Source organism: Candida tropicalis, assembly GCF_000006335.3.
Source record: "Candida tropicalis MYA-3404 genomic scaffold supercont3.1, whole genome shotgun sequence".
In the NCBI taxonomy this organism is placed as follows: Eukaryota; Fungi; Ascomycota; class Pichiomycetes; order Serinales; family Debaryomycetaceae; genus Candida; species Candida tropicalis.
Window position 1 is genome coordinate 2,304,112 of NW_003020038.1, and position 17,622 is coordinate 2,321,733.

Here is a 17,622-nt window from a genome sequence, read left to right on the forward strand (position 1 = left end):
ATGAAAGAAATCCATTTTTGTCTATGCGAGAGAGCATAATCATTAATTTGATTTGTTTCAACTTTCACTTTTGCAACCATCTGGCAACCCAATAACCATTTCAATACACATTAGTTCAAGCAATGAAAATCACCCAACATGTTGTGTTGGCACTTCTACTCTCTACAATACTAGCACATGAGTCCTATTTAGTTTCACTTCATCCAAAGGAAACTTTATCTACATTCATGTCATATGACTCAACCTATCCTTCCCATCTTCAAGTTAAAGAACTAATCAAATCATCATTTCATATTGGAAATTTTAGTGGGTTTTCTGGTAATTTCACTGATCAAATCCTTCAAAGACTATCTAAATGTCCATTAGTTGAAGAAATTGTTCCTGATATAACTTTACATGCATATGATTTAACCCATCAATACCATGCTCCACGACACTTGGCAAGAATAAGCAGGAGAAAAAGAATGATTCCATTAAGAAAATATCCTTTTATATATGATTCAAATTTTATTGGACGAAGAATTAATGCTTATGTTATCGATTCTGGTGTGGCAATTGGACATCCAGAATTTCAAGGAAGAGCAAGATCTGGAATGGATTTTACAAATGAAGGACCAGGAGATATTAATGGACATGGGACTCATGTTGCAGGATTAATTGGATCACAAACATATGGAGTTTCTAAAGGAGTAACAATTATTGATGTTAAAGCATTGAATGCAAGAGGTACAGGAGCATTAAGTACTATATTGTTAGCAATTGAATATGCAGTAAATCATCGACTTCGTTCAGGTAGACCTGGTGTGGTGAATTTATCATTGGGTGCTTATAAAAATAATTTATTAAATAGAGCAATTGAGCAAGCTACTTTGACGGGAATGGTTTTCGTTGTTGCAGCCGGAAATAACAATATCAATGCTTGTTTAACAAGTCCATCAAGTTCACCCTATGCTATTACCGTAGGAGCAATAGATGATTTTAATGATTCCATAGCCAGTTTTTCAAATTGGGGACAATGCGTTGATGTGTTTGCTAGCGGGGCATATGTCAAGAGTGTTGATATAAGAAGTAATGTAAAACCACTGACATTACTGGGTACTTCGATGGCTGCACCGGTTGTAAGTGGTATAGCTGCAAATTTATTGAGTGAAGGTATTGATCCCGAAATGATTAAAGACCATATTATTGAGATATCTACTAAGGGAATGATTTCCAGGTCTTCTCTATTTCTTCGCAAAAAGACACCCAACAGAATAGCCAATAATGGTGTTTGTACAGGATACAAGATGAATCAAAATGGGGACCTGTACTTTGAAGACTTTGACGACTGTGAATCAGAATAGACTTTTTCATAACAAAATAAATTTCTTCAGATCTAAATCCAGGAGATATTTAAAGCATATATATGCTTTGAATTGGTAGTAAATTAACAACAACTAAAATCAATTTTATGATATGTAGCATAACCATTATTGAATCCAAAACCCCCCACAAAACCAAGAATATTTGTATTTTATGTCCAATTTAAACAATCAGAAACATAGGGTTCCCCTTGTCCCTTGCATTAATTTTATTAATAATAATAATAATAAAAAAAAAAACTAGAACCCTGTACTTCTTGAGTTTGTTCTTTATTTCTTTGGATTTAATCCTATCGAGGAATGCTATCAATAATCATTATCGGTGTATTATTAATCACTGGGTGTTTTGGAGATGAACTGTATTTTGTTTCCCTTAAGGCAAGTGAATCATTTGATAAATTTATGGAATATGATAAAAGATATCCCAAACATTTACAAGTACGAGATTTCATAAGTAATTCAATAGCAATTGGTGAATTCAAAGGATTCTCTGGAAGGTTTTCAAAAGATATACTTGATCGTTTGAAAAGGTGTCCGTTTGTGCTGGAAATAACTGAGGATATCATTCTAAGTGCTTTTGATTTTGAAATCCAAGAGAATGCACCTAGGCATTTGGCAAGAATTAGTAGACGTAAAAGAATGAAACCAAACAAGCAATATCCATATATGTATGATGGTGAGTTTCTGGGACAAGGTGTCAATGCATATGTAATTGATTCTGGTGTTGAAGTGAATCATCCTGAGTTTGAAGGCAGAGCTTCTGCCGGTCATGACTTTACCAATGAAGGTTCTGGAGATAGTAATGGACATGGAACTCACGTTGCTGGTTTAATTGGTTCTTCAACCTATGGTGTTGCAAAAAATGTCCGTATTATTGAAGTCAAAGCATTGAACAGTAAAGGAGCTGGGTCATTGAGTACTATTTTGGCTGCTATTGATTTTGCAGTTAACCATAGATTGGATTCTGGTAGAAAAGGAGTTGCAAATTTGTCCTTGGGAGCTTATAAGAACCATATTTTGAACAAAGCTATTGAACAAGCAACAAGAACAGGCTTGGTATTTGTTGTCGCTGCAGGTAATTCAAATATAAATGCATGTTTGACTAGTCCTGCAAGTTCGAAGTTTGCAATCACCGTTGGTGCCATAGATGATTATAATGATTCAGTAACGGCATTTTCCAATTGGGGAGAATGTGTTGATATTTTTGCTAGTGGTGCCTATGTTCGAAGTGTCGATGCCAAAAATCATGAAAAAACACAAGTATTATCTGGAACTTCGATGGCATCACCTATTGTTACAGGTATGGTGGCTAATTTGCTTAGTCAAGGTGTTGAGCCTTGTGATGTAAAAGCTTCTTTAATCCGAATGGCAGCAAAGAACAAAATTACCAAATCATCATTGTTTTTGCGGAAAAAGACACCAAATCGGATATTGTATAATGGAATTAATGAAAGAGATTTTGAGAGTTTTGACGACGAAGATTAGAAATCTAGGATGTTTCTATCTTATTATCATAATCCCTTTTTTTTTTTGTATATTCTTCTTGTTTATGTATGTACAGTTTAATCATTGTTCAATTTTAGAAATAGACAAACAGACGTTCTCTAATGTGATATCTTTTTCAACATACCAAAACATTTCGATGTTATATTGGTCACCTAAAACTGTTCTCAATGCATGTACTCTACTTTCATCAATAACCCTTCTAGCAATGAGTCCAATCTTTTCTCTTTGTTGGAAATTTAACCCATACTTGTCTACTTCATTTTCGTTTTTCTTATCTAACGCCCATGAAACTAACTTCTTGAGAATATTGAATGATTCAACAGTCTTGAATCCTTTATCATACAAATATTGTCTTGATTGTGGTAATAATTGATCTAAAGAACATGCATGACGACAACACATAGCAATCAACACACCTCCAAATTGGTTATTATCCAATATAGATGAATTAAGAATCAGTTTCAAAGTAAGATCAGTTGCTGCTCCACATAAATGTTTGGAAATACCAACAACTTTATCAATTTTCAAATCAGAAATAAATTTATCTAAATTCAAATCCTTAATATCTATTTTACTTCTCTTTATTTGTGGGGTTAAAGTGACATTTTCACAATCTTGTACTATTTTACTATCAGCTTTCATTCTATTTTTACCTCTATCAATTAATCCAAAACCGTATGTAGATGATTCAGATGGATTTTGTTGTAGTATACATTGATTTAAATATCTCAGTAGTTCACCTTTACCACATCCAAATTCTAAATAAAAGAATGATTCATTGAGAAGTTGTCTATTTTTCAAATTTGCAATAAGTGAATTCTGTTGAATAGGATGTTTTTGATTGGTTTTTTCATCTAATCGAGATTTCAACCCATCATGATGGAATACTTTAAATTCTAGTGGTTTATAATCAAGTTCTTCCAATACTGTGATATATTTCTTCATTAATTCGTCATTTTCTTCCTCATGTTCCAACTCAAATTTTGTTGCACCTTTCAAGTCAATATTACAATTTAAATCAAACCAAGACTCTGTTGCTTCTTTTGGTCTATTATTACATTTTAATAGATGTTGTTCTAGTTCTTTTTTCCAAATTGAATGGTTAGGATTCAAAGGACATGGGATTCTTTCACTTTGAAATTTTTCATCATAAATCATATGTTCAGAACAGTATTTGACATCCTTCTTACGCATCATTTTACATCTTCTATTCTTCTTAGGCAAAACATATTCACATATATAGACATCATTGTTAAGTTTTCTCTTTTTTGTTTCTGCCATATTTGTAGTAAAATGAATTCTGTTGATGTTGGTTTAGAGAAAGGAAGAAAAAACAAAATTGCAAAAATAATCAAACTTGAAAAATTTCAACTCAATTTTTTTTCTTTTATTTTTTTTTTTTTTGTCCTCCGTATACATCTCATCTCATCTGCTGCTTTTTACCATTTTCATTTAACAACTGATCAACAATGAAATCAAATAATCATATGTGGAAGCTTGACTTCTTGGAAGCTAAGTTTAATAAATCCACTCCTAGATATCCACATACTAAGAAATTGTTACTTGCCAGTAATCATAATCAAAAACTTGTGAAAAAATTACCTAAAACTCAAGAAGATGCCCAATTGGAAATAGATACTTTGAAATCAGATATCTTTCAAAAGAAATATCATTCAGGATATATAAAACTTCTTAAAGAGTTAAATAAGAAAGAATTGCCTGTTAAAGACGAAGAGTTTTTGAATAAGTTAATAACGTCAAGATTAATCAAATCTATTCAAGTAACTATCTTAACAAACAAAGTTTTAAAATCAGATCCTCCAAAATATATAAGTGAAAATATTAGAGCTATTATTACCGATAAAGAAAATGAATCCAATCCTTCAAGATTTTATATTAAATATTGTCAGAATGATAAGGAAGTCAATAAATTTGTTGGAAATTTATGGAATAATAAAAATATCAAGAAAATCTTGGATGAAATCGAATGGTCATTCAGGATTGTTCGTGGTGATTTGACCAAACAAGAACTTGCATCAAGAAATAAAGCAACTGGTAAGACTATAGAAGAAGATCTGGACAATGAAAGTGAGAGTGGAAGTGAAAACGAAAGTGAGAGTGAAAGTGGACAGGAAGATGAAGAGGATATCGATTTGGAAAAGGAATATGATAATTTTGCTATTTATGATAATCTAGTTGAAGGTTCTGATGATGAATCTGAAGAACAAGTTCCAGATTTAGATCCAAATGTGAATTATAACGAAGTGACAGATGAAGAACCATCTGACGAATCGGCGAGTGAAGACGATGATGATGAAGAAGATTCAGAAAGTGAAGAATCAAGTGCAGATGACTTTTTCGAAGAAGAGCCACCAACTAAAAAACAAAAGAAACAAACCAAAGTAGAAGAAAAATACAAACTTCCAGAGCTTGCAACTGGTTATTTTTCAGGTGGATCTGATGATGAAGATGATGATGTGGATAATGATAAGGTTGTTAAGGAAATAACTACCCAACGTAAGAATAGAAGAGGTCAAAGAGCAAGACAGAAGATATGGGCCAAGAAATATGGTAAAGAAGCTGCTCATGTAAAGAAAAATCAACAAAGAATAGCTAGTGAGAGAGAACAAAGACAATTGGAATATGAAGAAAGACAACGTAAGCGTGAATTGAAAGCTAAATTGTTAGCTGAAAAGCAACAGACGGGTGCAAATGCCTTACCATTGGGTGAAAGAAAAGCAGGAACTACATCAATTTCAACACCAACCCCAACTCCTCCAGCAGAACCAAAGGGTATGCATCCATCTTGGGAAGCAAAGAAATTAGAGAAAGAAAAGATGAAGAATATAAAATTCCAAGGTAAAAAAGTTGTTTTTGATTAAACTATCATGTTGTATAATCTATAGTAATGCATAATCAATCTTAAAACTAGATAAAATTTCCTCTTCGGAAAGAGGTTTGCACCAGGCTTCACCTTTGACAAGGAAATTGTATTGGCACTTTTCAGGTTCACTGACAGAAATCAAATCTAATGCGTCACCACATTCAAATTCGACTATTGCTGATCTATGTGGGCCATTCCAGCATTTGGCACCTCTATCAAAATAAATCTTGCCATCTTCATACTTTTTGAAGTTACCAATTAATACATCACCTTGTACTATTGAACCCAAAAGATTTATAACATAGTTATATCCACCTAGCTTCTTAGTAATTGCCCTCAGTTCATATGCTCTTAAAATATCATCTGGACCAAAATCAGAATTCAAGTTAGCCTTTATAGCAGTTATTTTTTGTTCAATATTCTTAATGTCATCTTCTAATTCATCGATTTTCATGGTTAACTCATCTGATGAGATTACTGATTTAACCTGTAATTCTGGTTTGGTCAAGAAAGTTCCAGTGAATAATTCAAAATAATGGTGGATCATATTTTTTAAAGTCGGCTTGACATACACGTTATCACCACCATTGTGAACCATAGATTTTGCTCTCTCAGCTAATTGATGGAGTACTTTATTAGTCTCTTTGATATCTTCTTTGATCTCCTCGTCTTTATTTGAAATATATTCTTGGTATTTATGAATTGATTCCTTAACTGCAAGATCATTAAAATTTGGATTGTACTCATTGGAAAGTTTCTCTAATAATTTCTCCAACAATTGAATCTGATGTTCTTGTTTAATGATATCTTTCTTATGTGATTCTAATCTTGTTGCCAAATCAGCGATATGATCACCCAATACATCATAGACAGAAAAATCTTCATCTCCTTTTTCCTCGAGTTCCAACTGTAACTGATTCAATTCCATCTTTTTGGCAGGTAAACTTTGTTCCAATTTCTTTAATTGGTTGATTAAGTGATCTCTCTTTCTTTTAGCAATTGCAAGAATTCCTTCTTTTCTGGATAATGCTCCGCTAATAGATTTCTCAACTTTTGTCTGGTATTCTTCGAATTGACGATGTATCTCTCCACATTTGTTTTCACATATCCCTAATTCATCAGACCCGTCACAACAAATATCATAATCACAAATTCCATCGTCTACTTTAAATTGATCAATATAACCTGGAAAGTGTCCTTCATTTGTACAATAGAATTTAAAAAGTGGTTTAGAACAGGCATTAGTACCTGGTTCATCTGATCCATCAGGACAATCACAGTAATCATCATTGACTTGATCAAATGATAATTTAATACTTGAATCGTTCAAACAGTGCCAATATTGTTGACCATTTTCTATGGTTGGTTGGTACAAATGTTCATTATCAGGACTGACACCACGTAACTTCCCCAATGCAATTGGTACTAGTAACCCTATAGCAAGAACGTTTTGAAGCATTGTCGGTTGCATGCAAAATTGGATTTTCATGTATGGAGATGAAATCTTATTGTGTGCTGATAGAAAAATCAAAAATAGTGACAACTGGTCGTGCTTGTGTGTAAATTGCGGTCGTGTACAATGACACAACATTGATGAACAACTCAGCACGCCCATATCCTTTCTTTACAAATAAAATTATGGTAAATTAAATAAATCTTGTTTTATTGATATATATGGATATTAAGGAACTTTCTTTTAGTGTTAACTGATTGATTCCGTTAGTGCTTGTGTATCGGGAGATTATTCCCATCAAATGCTATCACTGATTAGCATCTACTAACCTATTCAGAGCAATTGTTTTATAAATATACAATGTATTATTGATGTTTTTATATTCACCAATTATGGACTTGTAGTATATTTCTTTTGTAATTGATCGCCTTACTTACTTGAATCGAATCAATGTTGTAATTGATATTGCATAATAACTCATTTATTATCTCTCATTATTATACTAGAAAAAATTCAAGGAGAATCAATTGTGTTTTCATATCCCGTTTGTTCTACCCAGCACATGTCGGATCAGTTATCAACGACTAGATTCAGAAGAGTTTTACGACCTTTACTATCCAAGATCCATGCGTTGAATGATCTCTATTCGAAGAATCCATTGGTTTTCGACTTTGACATTTCAAAAATTAACAAGGATTGTAAATCCAATAAACATCTCAATGAAACAACACCTCATCTGAATCACAAACAACAAAGATTGCATACTACAAAAAGACCAAAACTTGGAGAAGAACCTATTCCTGATTTCTACAATCCCATAAATTCAGATGATAGACTAAGATCTCTACGGCCATTTATTACACCAGAATTATACAAGTCATATACCGATTTATTTCATATTGTCAAGTCTATTCTATTATTATTGGCGCCAAAGCAAGAACACAAATGGAAATTATCATCAAGATGTGCATTTGAAATAGGTAAAGAAATGGCAGAATCTACCCGTACCACATATTATAGACTAAATAATGTATCTTTATTTGATCCTTCACTGGTAAATGAGTCCATAAAAGAACTTAATCAAGAATTGTATGAAGATCTTGATGATTGGATGAAGGTAGAAATGGAACCAATGTCTATTACTGTAAATTATACAAGGGAGTTATTTGCTGGGTATATTATACGTCTTATTGTTATTCATTCACAGACTACGCTTTATATGTTTGTTCCTGTCTTGATGCATTGGTTGTTAATGCAGGGTACTTTTTTGAGAAAATTGGGACTGTTTCTTAGTTACGAGTATTTCACATTTCCTGATATTTCTACTACGAATGTTGAAAAATTGAATGGGTTATCATTCAATGATACAATATTGGTGTTTTGGAGTTTGTATGTTGTGAATTACTGGGCTCCATTTATGAACCAACAACTACTTCTGGAAATTATACCGTACAAAATATCTTTAGATCTATTTGAAGAATTAGAAGTTGTTCACGAACTACTGTCAGGTTATTTCAGGGAACAGGTCTATGGTGTGTATCAATATGAAAAGAATACAAACGTTATAGCTATGATGATGGTGAGGATACTTCAAAAGACACGTAAAAAGTTGACATCCTATGATGAAGCATACATTCATTTTAAAGAGATATACAAGTTGTTACTAGAAGTCGTACGTCATTGGTTACCATATTACAATCGAGGATTTAACAATAACAAAGTTGTCTTCAACTCCATAAAAAGACTTCGTCAATATTCAGAGGAAAAGTTGTCTATTCTTTCACAACAAGGAGGACAGTATATGAAATTATATGTCAACTACAAGGGACTTTTAGATACAGTTGACACCATTGGACAATATTGTATCTATCCGGAGACAAAATCTAAAATAGACTCTGTGGACAAAACAGCAAAAATTGCAGTTAAATTAGGGTTTGATAGTGAAGACTTTTTATACTGGTTATATGAAAATAACTAACATACTATTTATCTAAAACTATACATTGTCCATTTATCGTAGTATCTCGTAATATTCTCATTGCTTCATTAACAACCGATTCCATTGAAACCACAGTAACATCTGCATTCACATTAGATCCCATATCTGTTTCTTTAACTAATCCAGGCATCAATGCATTCACACGAACTCTTCCTTTCAATTCATGTGATAAACTCTGACTGAATCCCAATAATCCTGCTTTCGAAGCAGCATAAACCGATGTCCCTGGAATGAAATACCTTGTCATTGATAACACTGACAGAATATTCAATATCGAAGGATTAAGTTTCTTATTCCTAATCATATTCTTCACTACCATTTGACTTAATATTATAGGTATAGTTAGATTCACATTAATAGTATTGAATATTTCATCCACTGTTGTTTGATGTAACAATGAATGATTAGTAACACCAGCACAATTGATTAATATACTAGGTGATCCCAAATACACATCATGTTGATGAAGTTGATGATGATGATGTTGTTGATGTTTTTGCTCAATTAACCGAAGTAGATCAAGTGCTTGATATGAATGTTGCTGACCATGTGAAGTAGATAGTTCTTCTAGTGATTGTTGTAGTCTCTTTTCGTCTCGTGCAAGTAGGGTAATTGTAGCTCCTTCTGATGCTAATTTCTTACTTAGAACTAATCCAATTCCTCGTGATCCACCAGTCACCAATGCAGTCTGGCCCTTGAACATTACTGAGATGTGGGACAAACTGAAAAAAAAAAAAAAAAAAGAATAAAACTCCTTAACACGAAGTCTCCGCTAGATATGGTGGTGGTGGTGCGGAGTCTGGATGGGTTGGGTTTGTGTGAGTGTAAATGGAAAAAATAAATGCTTCCAACAGGATTCGAACCTATGATCTCCTCATTACTAGTGAGGTGCCTTACCAACTTGGCCATAGAAGCTGTTCTTGTTGTAGGTGAAGATTGCGGACCTTCTAAGATATGTACTCATAGTCAAGAAACTAATGGATTTTAGAGATGTAGTGGGACTAAAATTGATGTTTATCAGTCAAATACATATCCAGGGTACACAACAGTTTAATATGTTGTTACCAAAACGATTACTGTCCATTTTGGGTAGTTTGACAACGTCAGTGAATTACAGGTGTATTGACATTTTTCGCCTAATAACACGACCGAGTTGGTTGGTTGTCAACATGGATCAGCAAAGACAATTTCGAATCAACCTAAATGGGTGTCAAACACGTCGAGTATGACGTGATGTGATGTTTATATGGTCATTTAGTATCATCAGTCAATATAATTCCTTGTATTGTAGTATAAGTTTTGGTGGGAGAGTTTATTGACTTTTGATGGAAAATTCGATCAAATTCTTACATAAATTCTTGAAACTAAAATTCAACTGTAGACTCTAGCTGAAATACTAGACATACAACAAGTTACCTGTTAAAAAGGAAACTACAACAACGTCTATAATTCATAAGTTAATAAACGAGAGAGTACTGATTAGTTTATTAGAGCTACCAATCAGCTATAACCATGATTTCAGGAAAAGTAACAAAAGGCGACAACAAGCAATACATGGGTCCTAACTAACAGTTTTATTTTTTGTATAATCTTGAAACAGAAAGGATTCGTCATCATATGCGATACTAACATGCTGCAAAAAAGCAGCAAGTCCATTGCTTCATTATGAGACAGTAATAAATGCGACATTACAAGCTCATCAAAAATTTTTATTTAGCCATTAATTCGAGACACTCGGTTCAATCACAGAAGATGAAAATTGCGAGAGAAAGAAAAAAAAAAACTGAAAATTGCTTTTCATTTTTCTTCGCTCATAGTCCCACCAAATTCAACTCAATTTATTAGCTGATTTAGCAATCTTTTTATAGAATACCTCATCATCACATTCACTTGCTATGCTTTCAATTAGAAATATCACTAGGAGATCTCCACGATTACTAAAGACAAGGTGTTTTGTAAACAATTATTCCAACTCCACGTTTAAAACTGCAGTGGAAACAGCTGAAAAATTGGTATCTCCACCAGCTAGTAAATTTGAAGACCCATTCTCAATAGTAAGTCATGAAATGTCAAATTTAGCAAAGTCTATAGCGAGTTTGATTGGGTCAGGACACCCTGTTTTGAATCGAGTCAGTTCGTATTATTTTGAAGCCGAAGGGAAAAATGTTCGTCCTTTAATTGTGTTAATTTTATCTAAAGCTTTACTGAAAATCCCAATTGAACAAAGAAATAGAATACAAATTGATACTTTTGATGTTACTGATCAAACTAAATTCAATGGTACACCAACTACTGAAAATAGCACAATTGCTGGTAAATCAGTCGATGATTCTTTATCCCCATTGGCTATTTTACATGGAATTAATCCAAAAGTCATCTTGGATCCTTTAAGCAAACCAATGGATAGATTACCTATATTGGATGGAAACACTACTGGAATATTACCTAAACAAAGAAGATTGGCTGAGATTGTGGAAATGATCCATACTGCTAGTTTATTGCATGATGATGTCATCGATTTGTCTGATTCCAGAAGAGGTAGACCAAGTGGGAATATTGCATTTACAAATAAAATGGCTGTTTTAGCAGGTGATTTCTTATTGGGAAGAGCTTCTGTTGCCATCGCCAGATTAAGAAACCCAGAAGTTATTGAATTGTTGAGTACTACCATTGCCAATTTGGTTGAAGGGGAATTTATGCAATTGAAGAATACCGTTATACAAAACAACAATGATGATCAAATAGTAAATGATGGTGAAGTTAAAGAAATCCCTCGTCCTACAGGTAAAGTTCCAACCAAACTCCATGATTATTCTGTTAGAACTGTTGACCATGAAACAAATGTTGATGCTGCATTTGAATATTATTTGCACAAAACATATTTGAAAACAGCCTCATTAATGTCCAAGTCTTGTCGTGCAGCAGCTGTTTTAAGTGGTGCTCAAGATGATGTCATTGAAAACTGTTATAGTTTTGGAAGAAATTTGGGATTATGTTTCCAAATAGTCGATGATATGTTGGATTATACTAGTAGTGATAAAGCTATTGGTAAACCAAGTCAAGCTGATTTGAAATTGGGATTGGCAACTGCTCCAATATTGTATGCATGGAAAGAAGAACCAGCATTAGGTGAATTAATTGGCAGAAAGTTCAGTCAACCAGGTGATGTTGAAATAGCCAGAAGAGCTGTTGATAAATATAATGGGGTTGAAAAAACAAGAGAAATGGCCACCATGTATTGTCATGAAGCATTGAAGAATTTAAGATGTTTACCTGACTCTGAAGCTAGAAGTGCATTGGAATTATTGACCAATTCTGTTTTAACCAGAAGTAAGTAGAAGAGGTAATCTTGTATATAAATATGTAACTATATGGAATGTAATAATACATACATTTAGTATCTATAAAGGTGTACCGTTATTGGTTCTTGTCATGGTCTCCTGCTAACTAGTATGTGAGTGTGTACAATGTTCAATGCCACAATGCAGCACACAAAATTGGCACGAAGTTCACGACGACAAACAAAAAATCGAAAAGTCGAAAATAGAACCAGAAAGGAAAAAGAAAAGAAAAGACAGAGAAAAAAAAAATTTTTTTTTTTGTTAATCATAATAATCATTCCTTAATTTTCACCTTTCATACCTGCATTTCTGCATTACATATACACATCACATCATGTCTGCTGAAGATACTAAACCAAAGACCACTGAAGAATCCACCACTTCTATTCCAAAACCACCAACCGCTAATGTCTTCTCAATGTTTGGTGCTAAGAAGGAAAAGAAAGAAGAACCAAAAGACGAAGAAAAAAAAGATACCAAGGAAGAAGAATCAAAGAAAACCGATGACAACGAAGTTGCCGAAGAAGAAGAAGCCGACGTTGAATTCACTCCAGTTATTCAATTAGATAAAAAAGTCGATGTTAAAACCAACGAAGAAGATGAAGAAGTTTTATACAAAGTTAGAGCCAAATTATTTAGATTCCATGCCGACACTAAAGAATGGAAAGAAAGAGGTACTGGTGATGTTAAATTCTTGAAACATAAAGTAACTGGTAAAGTTAGAATTTTGATGAGAAGAGACAAGACTTTGAAAATCTGTGCCAACCATTTGATCTCCGCAGATTATGAATTAAAACCAAATATCGGTAGTGACAGATCTTGGGTTTATTCTGTTACCGCTGATGTTTCTGAAGGTGAACCAGAAGCTCAAACTTTGGCCATCAGATTCGGTAACAAAGAAAATGCTGATCTTTTCAAAGAACATTTCGATAATGCTAAAAAAGAAGCTGCTAAATAAGACTAAGAGTATTCTATTTGCTTTAAGTGCTTGAATATATAAATGTGTATGTAGTATTTTGCGTATTTAGTTTGCATCACAGAAGTATATAGTAATATTATTATTATTCTTTGTTAGTGAATAATTGAACAACAAACAATACTGTAACCGCTGATCTCATCGTTGCCATCGAAAGAAGAGAAATCGTAGATCAAATCACGCGTGACCGCAAGTAACGTGATTTACATGTTTGTGTAACAACTTTTATATTGCCAAAAAGACAAAAGAAAAATTTCTCCACGGTGGGTACACGTGCGAAAGAGAATGATAAATTTTTCTAAATCATTGTGGTCGCCAAATTTAATTTATTCATAACTACCCTTTTTTCATTTTCATTTTCATTATCTTTTCCATTGAGACAACGTTCCTTTTTAGTATCTTGATTCGCAGATAGTTATAATCAATCATCATGAAGTTTGGGAAGTATCTTGCGTCGAGACAATTGGAATTACCAGAATATTCAGGTCATTTCATTGATTACAAATCTCTTAAGAAATTGATCAAACAGTTGGCTATTCCTAGCAACCCCAATGGTGAAATTACAAGCTTAGAAATCCAACAAGCTCTCAAAGAAAACAAAGCGTCTTTCTTTTTTAGAGTTGAAAGGGAACTAGACAAAGTGAACTCCTTTTATTTGGAGAAGCAAGCAAATTTGTCTGTTAACTTAAATTTATTATTGATGAAGAAATATGAATTGTTTAATAAATCGAATGAATATTTGAACAAAAAAGGGGATAGTGATAATTTAGCAAATGCAAATTTTAAGAATTCCATCAGTTTTTTGAATTTATATCAGAATTTCAAAAAAATTCATCAGGATTTATTAAGATTACAACAATTTATCGAATTGAATGAAACAGGGTTTTCCAAAGTGGTTAAGAAATGGGATAAAAGATCTAAATCTCACACAAAGGAATTGTTTATTAGCACAGCAGTGAGCGTTCAACCTGTTTTCCATAAGAATGAGATCAACGAATTGAGTGATTTAGTTACCCAGTCATTGTTTGATATTGAAAGTGTTATGGATGGTGATTATACCTGTTTGCTTAACTTCAATGCCAATTCCGCAACTCTTCATTCCAGTTCTATAATTAGAGAATCACCAGCTCCTCAATCTAATGATCAACCGGAAGATAGTTTTTCCAGACATTCATCAATTGTGAGTAATCAACCAAATAATAATGAAATTGATGAGTTGTATTCAAGTTTTGTAAATGTTGCTACTATCAAAGTCCCAGATTTGGAATTATTGGCCAGATGGGTTGATAAAGTCAACGGAAGTCATAAGATTCCTGATCAATTATTTACACCGGTTGTTAAATACAAAGTTTCAAAGATTTTTTTATTATCAATTGCCAATCTTAAAATTTCTGATTCATTTCTTGAATCATTTTTACAGACAGTTAACTTTGATGTTGATTTCACCTTTGTGAATGACGACTTTAATAACAACAAGACAATTTTACATGAATGTTGTTCAATTCCACCTGCTTCATCTCAACAAGAGCACGTTGTAATTAATAATGGGGTTAAAGTAGTCAATTCTAGCGATTCAATTAATCATTCACGAACTTTCATTGTCAAGTACATTATGGAGAAATTATCTAATGAAGAAAGATCAAATTTACTAATCTGTAACGATTTTAATGGGAGAACATGTTTACATTATGCTGCCCAAATGAACCGTGCTGATTTATTGGACTTGTTATTAGTAAGTTTTCCTACCGATCATATAGACAAGTTGGATAAAGACTCCATGTCGCCATTGTTATTGGCTATTAAACATGGACATTTCAATATTATTAAAAAACTTGTCCAGTTTGGGTCTAATCCGTTCCCTGAAACAAGTAAAGAAACATTACAATATTTGCCAATTAATTATGCATGTAAATTTGGTGATTATAAAACTTTGGAGTACTTTTTATCCAATGAAAAGTCTAAGGATTTAATAAAAAAATTAATTAATCGACAAGATGTTGAAGGGTTGTTACCATTACATGTGGCATCAAGACAGGGGCATTACAAGTTGATCAGATTGTTAATTCAATATGGAGCTGAGGTCAATAAATTGGACAAATTTAATAAGTGGACTCCTATTTTCTATGCTGCTGCTGAAGGACATGTCAAGACCACTCAGGAGTTAGTTAAATTTGGCGCGAAATTGAACATAGTCGATGAAGATGGATATAATGTCTTATACTATTGTGTTGTCGAGGGACATATTGGTGTGATTAATGAATTGTTAAGCTATCACAAGAATGAGTTCAAACCAACCAAGATGATCACTGATTCTACCAATTCTAATTCCATGTCTATTTTGGGAGAAGTCAATGATTTAGACTCAGGTGAAGAAGAAGATGGAGAAGGGCTGTTGGATTTGGAGAAAACAACGAACAACACTAACAATGTTGATAGTATACCAGATTTGCAATTGCCACCACCAATTTTACCATTAAGAAGATATGGTCATAATTTCTTGGAGCAAAAAGTATTGATTGAATTAATATTTCCATCTGATCTAGAATTTATCAATTTGTTTAATTCAACTGCTGATTTGAAACCAGGAAGAATCACACTTACATCAAATATATCTGATATTGTACCAAGAAATATACTCTTACCAATTGGTGACAATAATAGTTCCAACAATTCAAGTAATTGTGTTTTCCAAACAGACATTGATTCATTGCATGATTTTAGAATTGATTTTGAAATATTTCCTAAATTCGGTACCAGATTAATTGCCAAAACCACTGCATTGTCATTTGAACATTTGAATAGTACTTCACCAGAGGTTAGTTCTGTGCTGTTACCTTTATTTGATTTAAGATTAAGAAATATTGGTGAATTGAAGTTTAATTATCAAGTGATATTCCCATATTCTGGTACATTACTCGAAACATCTAAATTTGATACCTATTGGAAGAGTTCTACTAGTTTTGTTAAAAACAAGCAAACATTAAAATTGAACGCCGCAGGCGGATTATCACCTAATAATTTCTTATCCCCAGCAAGTGGGAATAATATATTAGGAAATCCATCCAATAACAATAGTCAAGGTAATATTTCAGCAGCAGGTGGTAATGCAGCAGGTAACGTACCGCCTGAGGCCACCAAACCTTCATCTTCTATTGTTACTGCTACATCATTATCTGGTGAATATTTACGAATCAAAGTGTGTTTATTAAGTGATGGTACACCGATTGTGTGTCCAAGTTGGTCTATTTCAATTACTGATAATATTGATTTATATTTACCAAACTTAACATTGAATCAATTAAACTCAATTACCAATGATTTATTTGACTATAATAAAGTTATTCAAGATTTATCTAAATTAACCAATAAAGATATTGAGTTGATTAAGAAAATGTTGCAAATAATTTATCTCCCATTGGAATTAATATTGGAAGTATTAAATGTTGAGATTAATTTAAATTTAGAAATTGTATTTCCATCACTTTATGAATTGAATAATTTACCATTTATTAATAATATCCAAGATAATTTGAATTTATTTATTGATAATACATTGAGCAAAGTTTTCAATCATATTAGATCAAATAAAATTAAAATTCATCGATCTATTATATTCCTTTCATCAAATTCATTAATTTGTAAAATTTTAAATTGGAAACAACCAAACTTTCCGGTATTTTTAATTATGAGTGGGATTAAATATAATAATAAATTGAATAAATTTGAAAAAAGATCAACTAATGGATTACTTATTGAATCATCAAATAATTATTATTCAAGAGATGTTGATTTAATTAATAGATCAATTAAAGAAGCGGTTAATTTTACAATAAATAATAATTTAATTGGATTAATTACTTCAATTCATTTATTAGATTTAGTACCCAAATTAATTCCATTAATTAGATCTCGAGGTTTGGTATTAGTTGCTTCAAGTGATGTCATTACAGATGAACATGATGCTATTGAAGAAGATGAAATTATAAAGAAAGAATTGGATTGTTATACCAAAACAGAAATCAATGGATTAAGATTTGATGATGTATTAAGTTTTAAAGAAGACATTAGTATGTAATATGTAATGTGTAATATGTAACGTATA

General features: G+C 32.5%; 10 protein-coding genes and 1 non-coding gene across 11 annotated transcripts; 7 read left to right on the plus strand and 4 right to left on the minus strand. All coding sequences in view use genetic code 12, as the record gives it.

Annotated features, from left to right (window-relative positions):
• Positions 1 to 122: 122 nt before the first annotated feature.
• CTRG_01009 (S8 family peptidase) lies at positions 123 to 1,343 on the plus strand (the record flags this gene model as incomplete). The annotated part of the gene is made up of 1 exon (XM_002546181.1): positions 123 to 1,343. One exon carries the CDS (start codon positions 123 to 125, stop codon positions 1,341 to 1,343), a length of 1,221 nt encoding a protein of 406 aa, XP_002546227.1.
• A 318-nt stretch (positions 1,344 to 1,661) lies between these two features.
• Positions 1,662 to 2,846, plus strand: CTRG_01010 (uncharacterized protein; the record flags this gene model as incomplete). The annotated part of the gene is made up of 1 exon (XM_002546182.1): positions 1,662 to 2,846. The coding sequence occupies one exon, from the start codon at positions 1,662 to 1,664 to the stop codon at positions 2,844 to 2,846; it is 1,185 nt and encodes a 394-aa protein (XP_002546228.1).
• An 81-nt stretch (positions 2,847 to 2,927) lies between these two features.
• CTRG_01011 (tRNA:m4X modification enzyme) lies at positions 2,928 to 4,148 on the minus strand (the record flags this gene model as incomplete). The annotated part of the gene is made up of 1 exon (XM_002546183.1): positions 2,928 to 4,148. The coding sequence occupies one exon, from the start codon at positions 4,146 to 4,148 to the stop codon at positions 2,928 to 2,930; it is 1,221 nt and encodes a 406-aa protein (XP_002546229.1).
• A 188-nt stretch (positions 4,149 to 4,336) lies between these two features.
• BUD22 (Bud22p) lies at positions 4,337 to 5,749 on the plus strand (the record flags this gene model as incomplete). The annotated part of the gene is made up of 1 exon (XM_002546184.1): positions 4,337 to 5,749. The coding sequence occupies one exon, from the start codon at positions 4,337 to 4,339 to the stop codon at positions 5,747 to 5,749; it is 1,413 nt and encodes a 470-aa protein (XP_002546230.1).
• Positions 5,750 to 5,767: 18 nt separating this feature from the next.
• CTRG_01013 (uncharacterized protein) lies at positions 5,768 to 7,366 on the minus strand (the record flags this gene model as incomplete). Its single annotated transcript, XM_002546185.1, has 1 exon — positions 5,768 to 7,366. The coding sequence occupies one exon, from the start codon at positions 7,364 to 7,366 to the stop codon at positions 5,768 to 5,770; it is 1,599 nt and encodes a 532-aa protein (XP_002546231.1).
• Positions 7,367 to 7,766: 400 nt separating this feature from the next.
• CTRG_01014 (uncharacterized protein) lies at positions 7,767 to 9,182 on the plus strand (the record flags this gene model as incomplete). The annotated part of the gene is made up of 1 exon (XM_002546186.1): positions 7,767 to 9,182. The coding sequence occupies one exon, from the start codon at positions 7,767 to 7,769 to the stop codon at positions 9,180 to 9,182; it is 1,416 nt and encodes a 471-aa protein (XP_002546232.1).
• A 4-nt stretch (positions 9,183 to 9,186) lies between these two features.
• Positions 9,187 to 9,906, minus strand: CTRG_01015 (SDR family NAD(P)-dependent oxidoreductase; the record flags this gene model as incomplete). The annotated part of the gene is made up of 1 exon (XM_002546187.1): positions 9,187 to 9,906. The coding sequence occupies one exon, from the start codon at positions 9,904 to 9,906 to the stop codon at positions 9,187 to 9,189; it is 720 nt and encodes a 239-aa protein (XP_002546233.1).
• Positions 9,907 to 10,045: 139 nt separating this feature from the next.
• CTRG_06350 lies at positions 10,046 to 10,118 on the minus strand. Its single transcript has one exon. It is a non-coding gene; the product is annotated as a tRNA-Thr (tRNA).
• A 980-nt stretch (positions 10,119 to 11,098) lies between these two features.
• On the plus strand, positions 11,099 to 12,541 carry CTRG_01016 (trans-hexaprenyltranstransferase; the record flags this gene model as incomplete). The annotated part of the gene is made up of 1 exon (XM_002546188.1): positions 11,099 to 12,541. The coding sequence occupies one exon, from the start codon at positions 11,099 to 11,101 to the stop codon at positions 12,539 to 12,541; it is 1,443 nt and encodes a 480-aa protein (XP_002546234.1).
• A 337-nt stretch (positions 12,542 to 12,878) lies between these two features.
• YRB1 (Ran GTPase-binding protein) lies at positions 12,879 to 13,502 on the plus strand (the record flags this gene model as incomplete). Its single annotated transcript, XM_002546189.1, has 1 exon — positions 12,879 to 13,502. The coding sequence occupies one exon, from the start codon at positions 12,879 to 12,881 to the stop codon at positions 13,500 to 13,502; it is 624 nt and encodes a 207-aa protein (XP_002546235.1).
• Positions 13,503 to 13,950: 448 nt separating this feature from the next.
• PHO81 (Pho81p) lies at positions 13,951 to 17,595 on the plus strand (the record flags this gene model as incomplete). Its single annotated transcript, XM_002546190.1, has 1 exon — positions 13,951 to 17,595. One exon carries the CDS (start codon positions 13,951 to 13,953, stop codon positions 17,593 to 17,595), a length of 3,645 nt encoding a protein of 1,214 aa, XP_002546236.1.
• Between the last annotated feature and the right edge of the window lie 27 nt (positions 17,596 to 17,622).